At 45.9% G+C, this 14906-nt stretch overlaps 1 protein-coding gene across 1 annotated transcript in view; it reads left to right on the forward strand.

The window, feature by feature from the left end:
- The first annotated feature begins 6226 nt into the window (after window positions 1-6226).
- The window catches only part of LOC112549494 (zona pellucida-binding protein 1-like), a 25188-nt gene continuing 16508 nt past the window's right edge, over window positions 6227-14906 (forward strand). Inside the window, exons 1-2 of the mRNA XM_025198301.1 lie at window positions 6227-6431; window positions 6796-6921. Coding sequence (XP_025054086.1) covers window positions 6227-6431; window positions 6796-6921 — 331 coding nt within the window. The remainder of the gene's footprint in view (window positions 6432-6795; window positions 6922-14906) is intronic.

The raw sequence follows: 14906 nt of genomic DNA on the forward strand, positions 1-14906 counted from the left end.
TATCATCCCCAAACTTAATCATTGAGCTTTCCACCCCTCGTCCAAGTCATTAATCTGTTAAAGAGCATGGGTCCAAGCACAGATCCCTAGGGGACACCACTGGAGACAGCCCTCCAGGATGAGGCCATTCCATTGATTACAACTCTGGGATCAGCCTCTAAGCCAGTTGTTCACCCATCTCACTGTAGACTGGTCCAGCCCAGTATCCTCCAGTTTGGTTGAGAAACAGACTTCAGTAAAGCCTTTGTTTCTAAGTAAATGATATCAGCCTCATGTCCCTTGTCCAGTTGGCTAGTTATCTGGTGACAGAAGGACACCAGGTTTGTCAGGAATGATCTACCCTCAACAAAGCCATGTTGGTTGCTTCTTAATACCCCATCAGTTACCAGCATGTAATTAATTACCTCCGTAACAAGTTTTTTGAAATTTTTCTCCCAGGAATGAAGTCAGACTGTAGGTAGTCAGTTTGTAGTTTGCAGGGTCATCCCTCTTCCCTTTCTTAAAGGTAGGGACCATGTTGGCCCTCTTCCAGTCATCTGGGACCACCCCTGAGTTCCACAACTGTTCAAACAATTTTGCCAGTAGTGTTGCCATAATCCCAGACAGTTCTTTCAGGGCTTTCAGATGCAAGTTATCTGGCCCAGAAGACTTGAAAACATCCAGGTGTTCTAGGAGATCCCTCACCTGTTCAGCACTGATTTCATATAGTCTAGATGGTCTTCTCATTTCTGGAAGCATGTATTTGAAATTGTGAGATCGTAAGATATCATAAAGTCTACTACCCTTCCCCACTCTGGATTAAGATTTCCAAATCTATGTCCCCACGGATTCTCGTAGTCATCTCTACTTCACTCAACGTGTCCATTGAGGTCTCCCTCCATAATGACTACTTCATTGTCCGGCACCCATTATGTCATCACCTCATACACCTCTTCCCAGAAGTTCTTCTCCTTTACTGGACTCCCTACTTGTGGAGCATACATGCATTGCTCATCATGCTCATCAATTGGCCTTCATTGTCCAGTTTCAGTCTCATGACCCTGTCATTCTTCCCTTCAACTTCCAAAACTCTGTCCTTCAATTGTTTGCACAGGCTGATCCTGACTCTGTTTCTTTTTCTGTCTCTACCACTGTAGAAGAGTTTAAATCCTCCTCCAATCTCTCTCACCTAGTTTCCTTTTCACTTTATTTCCTGCACACATGCAATATGTACTTTCCTCCTTTCCAAAACTTCTCCAGATTGAGTGTTGCAGTGAGTCATACTCCCCACATTGAGTGTTGCAACTCTCAAATTCTTTGTTTGGACTAGCTTCTTTGGCTGTATCTGTCCTTGGTGTGGTATCCCTTGCCCATTTCCCATGGAATCTGGATGTTGATCCTGTGCATTGCCTATGGGGTATGTCCTACCTAAGTTTGTTTCTTGGATCCACATCATGATGATTTGCAGAGGTTTTTGCAGCTGGATACCCTTCCTAACACTAACCCCCCCTCCTTTATCCAGGCTTGGAACCGGCATTGAATGGGTAGAATTGCTTATCCACAGTGGAGTTCTTCAATTTAAGGAGGATATACTAATGTATATTCATGTTTCAGTCAGGTAAAAACGTACAGGGATAGGAAAAGCATTGCACAAAGAAATAAAATTCTAGTAACCCACAGGCTTGACGAATAAAGAATGGTGTTTGTAAATTTTAGGAACATTCAGTAGCATTGTTAATAATAAACTGCAGCATAGTGAATTAGGGAGATCTCTTAGGTTTGTTAAATGACTGATTCTCCTCCCAATGAAATTAGTGATTAATTTCCTAAATTATATGTTCTTGAAATTCATAGAAAGTACTGAATGGTAAGGCATTACAAACTAGGAGGATTAAGAGAGGTGAAAAGGTGCCTTCGAGCCACGTTGCATAGGCAGCCACAGCAATGAGCTACAGCAATGAGTTTGACACAGTCAAGGGATGAACTGATTCTGATAGGCACAAGCATAGTATTTCTAGGAGCCTTCCCTCTTCTTCTTCCTTCCCCGAGTGAGTCTGTCTTTGCAGAGGCATGAGCTTAAACCAGATAAAGGGTTACTCAGCATCTGCAGTGCACTTTTATATGTTCCAATATCTATATTTGAAGAGCTATCAACTCGTATAAATAGATTTTTTTTCTTCATTTTCAGTGCCATAGATTTAATTTTATTACAAATAAAAAGGAAAGCTGAATTCTTTAGAATCAAGAGCTTTTATTAACTGACCTGTTTAGGAAGGATAAGCACCAGCTAAATAAAGCAGTATTGTTCACTAGCAGAGCTGAGTTTTAGTGTTACTGAAAAAGTGTATTGTGCTTAGAGATATACAAATTATTCCAATTGACAGCAGTTCTGCAGTTGAAGTTATATTGAGATATTGTTGTCTAATAAATAAATCCCTGTATTTCACATGCAAAGGGATTTATTTAGTCTTCATACTTTAAATACTCACATTTTTAAGGCAGTCAAATTTTGTTTAGGTTTTTTTTTTCCTAAAAGAATTAGCAGCTTTGGCAGAGTAAACCTTTTAAAATGCCCCTTTTTAAATTAGGCCCCAAGACATCTTTTTATTCAGTTTCCTATTGTTAGGGTGACAATAATTCAAATTAATCGGGGAGCACTGGATCTGCAGCTGGAACAAGGCTTTAACCTGTCTCTCAGCAAAAAGCTGCTGACCACAAGGCAAAATGGTATATTAAAATAATATGCTATTATTAAAATAATATGCAGATGCTTAGGCAAGTACTTTCTTTAACAAAGGGAGTAGTATGCAGGATAAAATAAAATCACTAGGCAAAAGGAAACAGGATGCCAACCACCTATCATTAGGAGATAAGACAGAAGCCAGACCTTGGAGAGGCTGCTGAAGTCAGCAGAAAACTAGAAAGAACCAATAGTTGACTGAAAGTAGCCAGGCTCACGGCCTTACGTGTGCACTCTTAGCAAAGAGGCATGTAAATGAAGGAACTGCATAGGCAATTCTATGCTAATTAGGCAAACAGTAAACAGAGGCGGAGCTTGAGATGGAAGGAGAAATGGGTGGAACAGGAGGAAGGATGAAGGTGGAGTGAATGTTAATGAACCTGAACCAAAATGTATAAATGTGGAAAAGAACTATTGTTCAGGGCTGTTCCCCGTGTTCGTAGACTGGGTGACTGTGAGGGAGCTCACCTGAAGCTGTCTCCATTTTGAATAAAGCTGTTGTGAGCAATGTGTGCTGGTGTTTGCTCCCTGCCTGCTCTGGCTAATGAGTAACAGGACCCATGAGCAATTGGACTGTCGTCTCCCTAGTCGTTGGGTGCCACATGGAGTCAGGGTCTAACACCTATAGTTAAAAAATCATACACACCATAAATGCCAAACTTCAGGTCACATACTTGTAACAAACAGCTTTCCAAATATTTGTATGTAGCACTTTGTGGCAGGGGGCCATCCCAAGGCCAATAACACTATTGGCCTGCCCACCTGTCTAGGGCAGTCTGCCCTGATTTTCCTGCCAAACCTTGATGTATCTGAACTGGATGTAAAAATGCAGGAGGCTGCCCATTTAAAGCTTTGATGCTAAGGGCATTATACATGGCTCTGACCTACCCTTTACCATGCCCCATGCCTTGCAGATGGCATCCAAAGATCACTTACACTATTACTCCCCCAGCCCCATAGCTGGGCTGCAGTAGGCCAGTAGTCCAAACTATCTACTATCACTTCTTCTGGCCCCACATTGTTGCCCAAGCTTCACTCTCAGGCTTCAGGCCTTGGGCCCTCCTGGCCTCCATGTTGTTGCCCAAGCCTGTTGCTCTTCTCTCAGGGTGTGCTCCCCTGGCCTTTCTCCTCCACAGGGTCACCCACAAGGCTGCAGGGACTGAGGCTTTACAGAGCCCCATACTCACCTTTCACTAGGGAAGCACTGGTGTGGCATTTCCTGAGGACTGCCACGCCACCAGCAGCCCCAACACTCCATCCTCTCCAGCAGGGTATAGTTTTAAGTCATTCCCCAGGAACAACTGCAGGCCTACCTGCCCTGGTCTGACTTCACCTCTCCAGGCTCCTAGATGTCCTTCCTGGGCTGCTCTCTGTCCTGGGCACTATTGCAGCCTCCATCTCATAGCCTGCACCCAGTCACTGGCCCATCTCTCTCAGACCCCCTTATAGGATGCCTCTCAATAAGAGGCTGAGCTGCAGCCTCCTTCATCAACAGCCTGCATGGTGGCTGACCCCTACCCTCTTTCAGTAGTGATGTCTCCCCCATCAAGGGGACCTTCAGCCTCTTCTAGGCTCAGACCCCACCTTTAGGTCAGTTGGGGTGCCAGTAGCTCGCCACAGCCCTGGCCTGCCTTTGCCCTATTGGCCCTGGCCCCCTTGCATTGGCCAGTTGAGAGTCTCAGGAGCAGCTGATCTCCCTACTCAGCAGGGGTCCCCCCTTGGGCTCTACCATAAAGCCATCAACTCCCATCTAGCTTGCCCAGAGCTCCAGAAATCTTATGCCCAGCAGCCCTTTACTGGGCTCATCTGAGCCCCTGACCTCAGTCCCAGTCAGTTCTAATCAGGGGCTTGCCTAGCCCCTCAGTAGGCCCACACACTATAAGCCCCTTCCTAGGCTGGCCTCACTCTCCCTAGGCCCATAGCCTTTTCCTTGGGGCTTGGGACCCCCTGGGTCCTAAGGAGCCTCCTTCATCCCCATAGTTCCTACCCTTGACTTCCAGATGTTCTGGGAACAGCAGATCTCAAGTTGGGTGGTGTTAAATCAGCAGCATCCCTGCAACAACTTCTGGCTCAGCTTCTCAGTGCCTGCTCTTATACTGCAGTTGCTCAGTCCTGCTCCAATCAGGCAGCCTCCTGGTTGTCATGTTACCACCTGATTGGCTCTGCAGTCATCTGCAGGCTGCCTCACAGCCTGCTCAGGCCCTTAAAGTGTCAAGCACCCAAACACGCACTGCCACACACTTCTTTCTGTAATGTGTTACTACTTAAGTTAGTTTTGCAAAAATACACCCCTGACTGATCCATCTTACTATGCTGCCATCCTTCCTTCTGGCTTCCAGCTTTAGAGTGAATTGAGTTTTAGTTTTATAGTAAAGGAAAAAATTGAATGAGATACAGTGTAAAAATAAAGTTATACTATTTCAGTGTAATAGACCAGAGGTTGTCAACTGGGGATATGCGTACCCCTAGGGGTACTTTAAAAGGTTCTAGGGGGTACGCAGAACTAATGTGGCTGATATATACTGCATGCGTGTGCACAGATGCAGCGCAGCACACAGGTGGCCAGGAGAGTAGCCAGGTCCAGCTGGTAAGTGTGTTGTGAGGGGGCTGGGGGGCAAGGGGGGGCCCAGGGGGGGGGGTGGGGGCGGGGGCTCCCCAGCCAGAGCAGGCGCAGGACTGAGCTGTGCGGGGGGCAGTTTCCGCCTCTGTGAGCACCCCAAGAGGGCATGGGGGCGTGTGCCCCCAGATCTGCGTTGGGCAGGGCGGGATGCCACTGCGGGCTGGGACTGAGACTGGGACTATGCTGTGCTCTCAGCAGGCAGTGGCAGCGCTGGGAGGGGCTACAGGAGGAGCTGCAGCCACCCCAAAATTCATTGTAGCCCCTCCTGATAGTCTCTTCTCAGTGCTGCCACCACCCACCCCCAGTGCAGCCCAGCCCAGCCCCTGCCAGGAACAGCCTGGCACCAGGCCCAGCCCACAGCTGCAGTCCACCTTCCCCCATGCAGATCTGGGGGCACATGTCCCCATGCCCTCCCAGGGGTGCGCGTAGCTGCAGGAGTTGCTCCCCCCAACACAGCTCAGTCCTGTGCCCTGCCCCTGCCCTACTCCCTCCCCCACCACTGGGCAAGCCCGCCCTCACCCTCTGTGCAGATCCATGGGCACACAGCTCTCCTGGGGTGTGTGCACTGGTGGGAGCTGCCACCCCTCCTCCCCGCACCCCTCAGATGAGCCGCTTGCAGCTCCATCCCATGGCTCTGCCCTGGCTGTACAGCACCAGCCCCACTCCCTCCCTCACTGCGGGGGCCTCGATTTGCCCCCTTAAAAACAAGAACAAAAAATAACGGTGGTGTACATGAGCTAGAACTTTGAGAGAGAAGGGGTACACTTGTTAAAAAAGGATGAAAACCCCTGTAACAGACCATTCAGTATTTTAGAGTAGAACTACTTTTAATTATTTTTAATTGATTAAATTGTTATTTAAATAATTTATTTCCTGTTTTGAAACACATGCATTTCTTTTATACTGATCTAGCAAAAAGGCATCACTTTTTTGATAAGATTCTGCATGGAGAAGAAGGAGTTGCACATTCGCTGCGAGAAAATTCACAACAAACGTATGACGATCAGGCCTTCTCTGAAACTGGGGATGTTGCATCTATTCCAGATGCTCCAAAAACGTCCGTTGAAGTACTTGGACTAGAAGGGTCAACTGGTAAGCTAACTATACCTTGACAAATGTTCCTAACATTCGTAACTGTTTTAACACTTCATAATTATTATTAATTAATTAGAAGATTTGTTTCATTCTCATCCCCCAAAATTCTTATTTACTAGCACAAGATGATTATGCTACTTATTTTCTTAATAATGAAATTTGCCTCTATTGAGTGCCAGACTGGCATTACAAATCAAAGTCCTCTTTGTTCATATCCAAAATGTAATGGGGCTGGCATCTAGGCACCTGCCAAAGTACTGATTTCTTCACCACTAGACAATAGGGCCAGTCCTTGTCTCTGTCATCAAAATGAATATAATGTATATATTCTTGTATCTAATTATATATTTTTCTGGTTCAGTTTCAGTCTATGTTCTTATTAATTCCAAAGACTTGATTCTTAAATGTTTGACAAAAAAGTTGTTAATGCAGAGAATCATTGATCCAAAGTATCAGTGGATTGGTCCCATGGGATTGATAACCAAAGGTAAAGATATTTTTATTATGGACAGCTAATTACACATTCTAACTTGCATTGACTTAAACTCTTATAAAGTAGGCAGAAGGGAAAGGGTAGTGTGAATAAGTTCATTGCATTTGCAGGGAAGCATAAATGGATTATAATGAATATAATACATTCAGAAGAGTAATAATTTAAGTACAGAGCAATATAAACAGTTTGAACTGTATATTTGCTACAGTTCTAAGGTTGAATTATTTGATAAGACAAATTTATAAATTTTCCGTATATAGAATCGAATTATTGGAAGGTTGTCTTATAGTCAAGTAAATATGGTGGTAAGAGGAAAAGTAGGAAAAAGAAGGACATAAAAGAACAAGTGAAAGAGAAAACAAAATGAAATAATGAAAAATTGATGAGGGTAAAGGGAAAAAAAGGAGAGGACTAAGGAAAGAGAGAGATGAAAGGAAAGATAAGCAGAGAAGAGGAAGAGGATGAATAGAAATAAATTATACAGATCTGAATGCTGTGTACCATTCTCTCTCAGGGAGTGATAAATTCAACAGATAAATTTACTGCAGATCAGATTTAGATCTCTTACTCGTAAATCCAGAGTAGCAGAAAACACGCCCCTAAAATATTAGAGATAGTCATCTGGTTCAGAACTGGGTATGCACTATGCATCTCCCCATTTATGCAATGTCTCTTGTATTATTTTAGCCCTTTTCACAGAGTCCCTGTTCTGTTTGTGAATTAAGCCAGGGAAAATGGATGATCCCTTGTCCTTATGTGACAATAAGTTTGACCTAAAACTTCAAGTAACTCAAGACTGTAGCTTTTTGCACAAAACCACTTTCTACTGGGAAATCCCCTTTTAGAGAGAGCCATGAGGATTATTGTTGTATTCAAGAAGAAAGAAAGCTTTGGGCAATAAAATGCCCAACTCTTTTAATCCACCAATAAATTTGTGAAAATATCTGTGAAGGGAACCTTGAGGAGTGTTTTTCCCAGCAGGGGAAGGGATAAGGAGTATCTGGAACTGTTCTCCCTTCAGAACTCTGAGTGAAGTGAAAGGTCTGCTGTGGATAGAAGGCAATGTCATTTATCAGCTTTGCAGAAAGCAAGTTTTGTTTGGTGATACCTTTTACTTGACCAACTGTATAGTTGGGAAAGATGCTATACAACCTTTTGGACACAAAACTAAAAATGTTGTTCTTCCCTGCACTCAGATTAAATAATGATCTTCCCCAGGCTTAATAAAAAATATATTTTATATATGAAAATCAATGCTATAAACAAACTAATAAAATTTAGAAATTACATCAAATTTTACTCCTGAAAATTCAAAGATTTGCACTGTACAGCTATTTGCAGGCTTTGTTGAGAAAGATTATTCATGTATTCTGCTTGTATTTGAAGATTCAGTTGCTTGATCAAATAGCAAGATAACTAGGACTGACAGAAGAAAAGTTTTGGGGAGATCCAAAAAACTCAACATTTTTTAAAACTTTTTGTTTTAACCTCTTGCTTTAACTTAGGTCTAAATTTCTTAAACTTTGAATAAATGTTGCAATACTCAAAACTATAGTAGATTTAAAAGCATTAGAAATTCTCTCTGTTAACTTACTAGGCACATTCTTCCAGATCAGAGGTCCAATGGATAGTATAGTGGATTGAAAATCTAGATGCCTGAATGATAGTTCAAACTTTTATGTTGACTTGCTCTGTTACCTTGGACTAGGCCCTATATCTATATCTATCTCAGAATCAGGGCAAGAGTAGTCTAGTTCCCCTTGTTTTCCCATGCCCCTATGTAACAGAATCAGACCCTAGGGCACCCTGACATCCCTTGGTGGCCAAATGGCAACTGCCCAGCTCTGGTTCTAAGGTACCCTCCCTTTAACATTTTCCTGCCATGCCTCGATGTAATTGATTGGGTTTTTAAAAGGGAAGCTGCCTAAGTGTCCTAAAGCAAGACCCTACAGTCTGCCAGCAGATTCCCTTTCTGAAAACTGCTAGCCTCCAAATACCATCCTCAAGCAAGATGGGCCTCCTTGGCCTGTCCATGCTCCAGGGCACCTGTAGCCTGAAGGGCTAATTACATGGCTCCAGTCGCCCTTTACATCATGCCAATGCCTCACAGATGTCACTGTACCACCATTCCCTTGTTGGGCCCTTGGCCTTCTCAGCCTCCACTCCTTTTCTCTATCTGGGCCTTCTAGCCTAGCTCTTGATTACCTTGATTCTGAGCCCCCTGGCCCCGTCTCTACCCTGCTCTGGGCACTTTCTGCCCTTCTCTGAGCCCTGGGCCCCCTAAGCCCAAGCTCTGCCTTCTCAAGTGCTAGGCCCCCAGCCCCAAGTTCTGCCCTTCTCTGGGCTCTGACCTTGATCCCAGGCCTCTATCTGTGTGTTGAGCTTGACTCCTCTTAGGCACTAGTGGGACTTCCAAAACCACCCCACACAATCCCACCCAAACCACTGGTTCAAGTCATACATAAGCACATAAGCCAGCTAGCTCAAACAAAACTCCCAGCCAACCCTCTGTTTGCCCAGCTTCCCCTTATCTTGGGTCCTTCCCCCACTGCAGCAAACATTTAGTGTCTTACTGGCATTGTCAGGCATTCCAGGGATCAGCAAAGTCTCCCCCTTCATCTTTCCAGGGCAGGAGCTCTTAACTCTGGGGCTTACTGGGTCAGACTGCCTGCTCACTCTCAGGCACAGGCTTTAAGAGTCTTGCAAGCCCCATCCCATACAGTCATGTGATTCTGTAGGTACTCACAGGAGTTTCCCCTTCTGTGCCTGATTACATGCTTGCCCTCCCTGCTAGAGCTCAGGTCAACAGTCTGCAGCCCCTTGTTTCTAGACTGACTCCCTTCCTGCCCTTGTTGCCTTACATTGCTCTGCCCAGGGTGAGTTACCTTCCCATAGTTGTCCTGTCCCTGTGCCTTGCACCCTGGGCTAGCTGCCAGCAGACATTTCATTAGCAGATAGCTTGTTTCTTAGCTGCCAGTCCTGCCTGATTCAGCTCAGCCTGGTACTCTTTCCTCCTAAAGAAACAGGAGCCTTCTGGCTTCCTGTTACACCCTGGTTTCCCCATTCTACGATATGCTACTGCCATGTTATAGGTAAGCCCTTTGTGTCCAGGAATTCTTGCACCTGGAATTCCTCATGATCATGGATAACAGGCAGGATGGCAGTAGCATCAAATGGCCAAGACATTAGTTGGTGTCATAGGGATTTAAAAGGGACATATAGAACACTGTATTTTCATATGCTGTGGTAAACCCAGCTTTAAAGTGAATGGGTTGATCCGCCTAATGATGGTGAGAACACGTGGGTGACTTCTGAGCTAGCTTATCAGAAGGCAGTGTGCAAGGAAAATGTGATATGGATACTGCCTAGTGCACAAGTCAGAGACAGAATCTAGGCAGAGGTCAGGAGGGTCAGTAGTGAAGAGGAGAGAGACTGGCAAGCAAGCAGGAACTGGGACCAAAGCCAGGAACTAGAGACAAGACAGAGGCTCAGGAACTGGGAGACAAGACAAGAAGGCAACGAACAATCATAGCTAGAAGCTGGTAAAGCATTGGGCAGGTTATTTATCCAATTTGATTTATGTGCCACACATCCTAGAAAAGATTCGGGGCAGCTTACAATTAAAAACAAACAAACAACAAACTTAAAAACAAGAGAACGACAAGAAAACAAAAACAACTGAAAAGATTGCCTTCTTCCTGTGTGACATGGACCATAAAGGAACTGTGTATGATAGCTAGTCAGCCCACAGGTGTGAAAGAAGCATCTATTCTAACCCTAAATCTAGGAGGATAGGTAGGGTTTGGGCCTGCCAAAGGCTAAGAATCTTCTCCATTATAGAGGGATGGTAAAGGATTTGTAGTCCTGGGATAAAACATATTTGTAGTCCTGGGATAAATCATGAGGAATGGCTTTACAGGCCTCTCAAAACTAAAAGTCTTCCCTGATATCAGGGACAGGCTATAGGTCCAGAGCTGTAACTGATGGATTTGAAACAATGGGGAAAAACAGATTTAAAAGTGAAAGTTTCAGAGAAAACACCAGGTGCATGACAGTGAGTCATCCTTCCTGTGTGTAATGGCAGGTCATCACGAAAAAGGACTTAGGCACCTAAATTTTAGGCACTTGTATCCCAGAGTAGAATTTGAAACCCTAGGCTTCATGTACAATGCATAGAGAAAGTTGAGTGCCTCAGAATGGCAATCTAAGGATATAAATGAATGTTGTCTGTGAAGCGGGATCAATTGTGCTAGGATGTGCCCTAGCACAGCTGATCTGCTTCATTGGTGTCACAGGGCTGTTGTCCTGCAGGGTCAAGCCCCTGCCACTTCTGGGGCTTCCGGGGCCCGATCCTGCAGGACAATGGCCCCAGGGGGGTACACATTTGAAGCAGGGCATCTGCCCATGGGGGTTTGCATAAGATGGAGTGTGATGGTGAGATAGGCACACTTCAGTAATTCCCTGCAGGGGAATTCCCAAGGCATGCAAGAAACAAACAAGAAGATATCCTCCCCTTTAAGGCATCACAAACTGTGACTACCTTTGGTCATAGCTAGGGGTGCGCAGATAAAGATTTTATTGGCTGATACCAATAGCCAATATGCCGGGTGAGTAAATTACTAATATCAATCTGATAACCAATTTACAGGAATGCAGCTGAGCAACATGGAGAGCAGTACCCTGAAGGTAAGTCTGTGTAGGGGAAGGGGTGTGGAGGGGGGCAGATCGAGGCCCCTAGGGTGAGGGATGGAAAGGGGAAGGACAGCGGGATGGAGTCACAGGTGGTTTGTTCAGGGATCAGCATTCTGGTGCTTAGAAATGGCAGCAGGGGCACTTGAACTAAAGCTCATTAAAATGAGCAATTTTAATTATCCAGACATCTCCTGGGAGGAACACTTGGCTAAATTGGATTGGTTGTGATCCTCCCTGACCTGTGTCAAGGAGCTCTTTGTGACACAGGAGGTGCATGGGCCAACCAGAGGTGATGCTCTGCTAGACTTGGTCCTGGCCAAAGGAGATGACCTAGTGACCAACTTAAATATAGAGGGAAGTCTGGACAACAGCGACCATGAAACCATCATGTTCACTGTCCGACATAAGGCAGACAAATCAGATAGCAGGATTGAAGTCTTGGATTTCAAAAATGCAAATTTCAACAACCTTAGGTCACTAGTAGAACAAGTGCTGTGGGACCAGGGACCAAAGGCAAACAATGTGCACAAAGAATAGTTGTTCCTTAAGGACATGATCCTTGAAGCACAAAGGATGTCCATTCCCAAGAGGAGAAAAGGTAACAGAAGGGCTGGGAAGCTCTCTTGGCTAAACAGGGAAATCACGGTCCTCTTAAGAAAGAAGAAAGAGGCTTACAAACAATGGAAGCTTAGGGTGGGTCCCAAGGAGGACTATTCCATGACAGCCTGCATTTGAAGGGAACAGATAAGACAGGCTTAAGCAGTGAACAAACTTAGATTAGCAATGGGGATCAAGAACAACAAGAAGTCCTTCTTTAGGTACATAGGGAACAGATGGAAAACAAATGGGAGTGTGGGGCCATTACTCAACAACTCAGGAGAGCTGGTTACCGATACCCAAGAGAAAGCTGAACTCCTGAATGACTACTTTGCCTCGGTCTTTCACCGGACCAAGGGGAAAAGCATGCCAGGTAGAGTAGAGGATGAACACAGTAGGATTAATCGCCTTCCTACTATTGCCATCGAATTGTTGTATGAACAATTAATAAAATTGGACATATACAAGTCAGTGGGATCAGATGATCTTCAACTGAGAGTGCTGAAGGAGCTAACCGAAGTCATTGCGGAACCCCTGGCAAATCTCTTCCACAACTCGTGGTGCTCTGGAGAAGTCCCTGAGGACTGGAAAAGGGCCAATGTTTGCCCATCCACAAGGGCAGGAGGGAGGACCTAGGTAGTTACAGGCCAATCAGCCTAACTTCTATCCTAGGGAAAATCCTAGAAAAGTTCATCCAGGAGTCTATCTGTGATAAGCTTGCAGAAGGTAAGATTCTGAATGATGCTGGCTTTGTTGCAGGCAGGTCTTGCCTTACCAACCTCATCTCCTTCTATGACTAGGTAACTCACCACCTGGACACAAGAAAGCAGGTTGATATTGTATACCTAGACTTCCAAAAGGCCTTTGATCTAGCATCCCATAATGTCCTTGTGAGAAAATCGGAGGATTGTGGGCTTAACTCCAAGACACTCAGGTGACTGAGAAACTGGCTGCAGGATAGGACCCAGAGAGTCGTAGTGAATTGATCTTTCTCATCCTGACAAGTGGGCAGCGGTGTCCCGCAGGGAATCAGTGCTTGGTCTAGTACTTTTCAACTTCTTTATTAACAATTTGGATGTGGGGGTGAAGAGCTCACTGGCCAAGTTCACGGATGACACCAAGTTATGGGGGAGCGCGGTCACGCTTGAAGATAGGCAACAGATACAGGCGGACCTAGACAGGCTAGCAAGTTGGGTGGATCGGAATCTGATGAAGTTCAAAGTCGAGAAATGTAGAGTGCTCCACCTCAGGCCAAGCAACCCCCAACACACCTACAGGCTTGGTGGCACCAAACTGATTAGCACCACGAATGAAAGGGACCTGGGGGTAATAACAGACCACAGTATGAGTATGAGCCGACAGTGCAATGCTGTTGCCAGTAGGGCAAATAATACTCTGGCATGCATCAATTGATGCATCTCTAGCAAAACCAAGGAGGTGATTCTTCCACTCTACTCAGCACTGGTGAGACTACAGCTGGAGTACTTCATCCAGTTCTGGGCACTGCACTTTAACAAGGACATGGACAAGCTTGAGAGTCCAAAGAAGAGCCACCTGTATGATCAGAGTCTTAAAAGGCAAGCCATACCAGGAAAGGCTGAGGGATCTGGGACTCTTCAGCCTGAGGAAAAGAAAGCTGAGAGGGTCCTGCTACACTAGGGGAGCACATCAAGGGCTTGGTGAGCATCTGTTCACTAAGGCACCTGAGGGGAAAACCAGGAGTAATTGCTACAAACTCCTGGAAGGTCGATTCAGGCTCAACATTAGGAAAAATGACTTCACAGTCAGGGTGTCCAGACTGTGGAATAAGCTCCCTCCAGAGGTGGTGGAATCACCTACCCTGGAAATCTTCAAGAGGAGACTAGACAGTCACCTTTCTGGGGTCACCTGACCCCCAGTTATCTTTCCTGCTTGGGGAAGGGGGCTGGACCTGATGATTTTCCATGGTCCGTTCCGGCCTTACAACCTATGAATCTATGAAAGTGCTGCTGCCACCATTTTTAAGTGCTAGGACACTATTAACTGGAGTGGAGCCAAGCAGGGCGAGGGCAGAGACAGGCTGGCCACTGGGCTTGGGGCTCTTCACCCTGCTGACTTTGCCCTGGGAGCCATGGCTGTGCTGCGTCCCCTGGCCATCTACCGGCAGTGGCAGCGGTGAGTTGTGTCTTCCACTGCTGGATGGGCAGGGGAAGTAGCGCGGTCATCCCGCAGCTCCCAGGGCAAAGGCAGCAGGGCAAAGAACTCTGAACCCACAGTGGGCAGCCTGCCTCCACCCTCACTCTTCTCAGCTCCACTCCAGTTAAAAGTGTCCTGATGCTTAAAAATGGTGTCAGTGGCACTTCAGTGAAAGTTCATTCGACGAGCTTTAGTTTGAGTGGTCCCACCACCGTTTTTAAGCGCTGGGACACTGATTCCTTGGACAAGCCACCCACGGCTTGGTCCCATTCCCTGCCCTGGCCCCTGAGTCCTGTCTCGGACGGCCAGAGCCAACTCGAGTTGCGTTAGAAATTGGTCGTACGTTAGGGCGGGCTGGTGAATGGAGAGGCAGACACAACTTATCGGTTGCAAAAAACTTTACTCACGCCGCTTGCAATCACGACGCAGGTGGTCCAGTCATCTGAACAACCACACGAGTTGTTCCAGATGGCGGGGCCCAAGCCAGTTAATCCATCCGCAATTCGAAGCCGGCG

Source organism: Alligator sinensis, unplaced genomic scaffold (genome assembly GCF_000455745.1).
Source record: "Alligator sinensis unplaced genomic scaffold, ASM45574v1 scaffold428_1, whole genome shotgun sequence".
In the NCBI taxonomy this organism is placed as follows: Eukaryota; Metazoa; Chordata; order Crocodylia; family Alligatoridae; genus Alligator; species Alligator sinensis.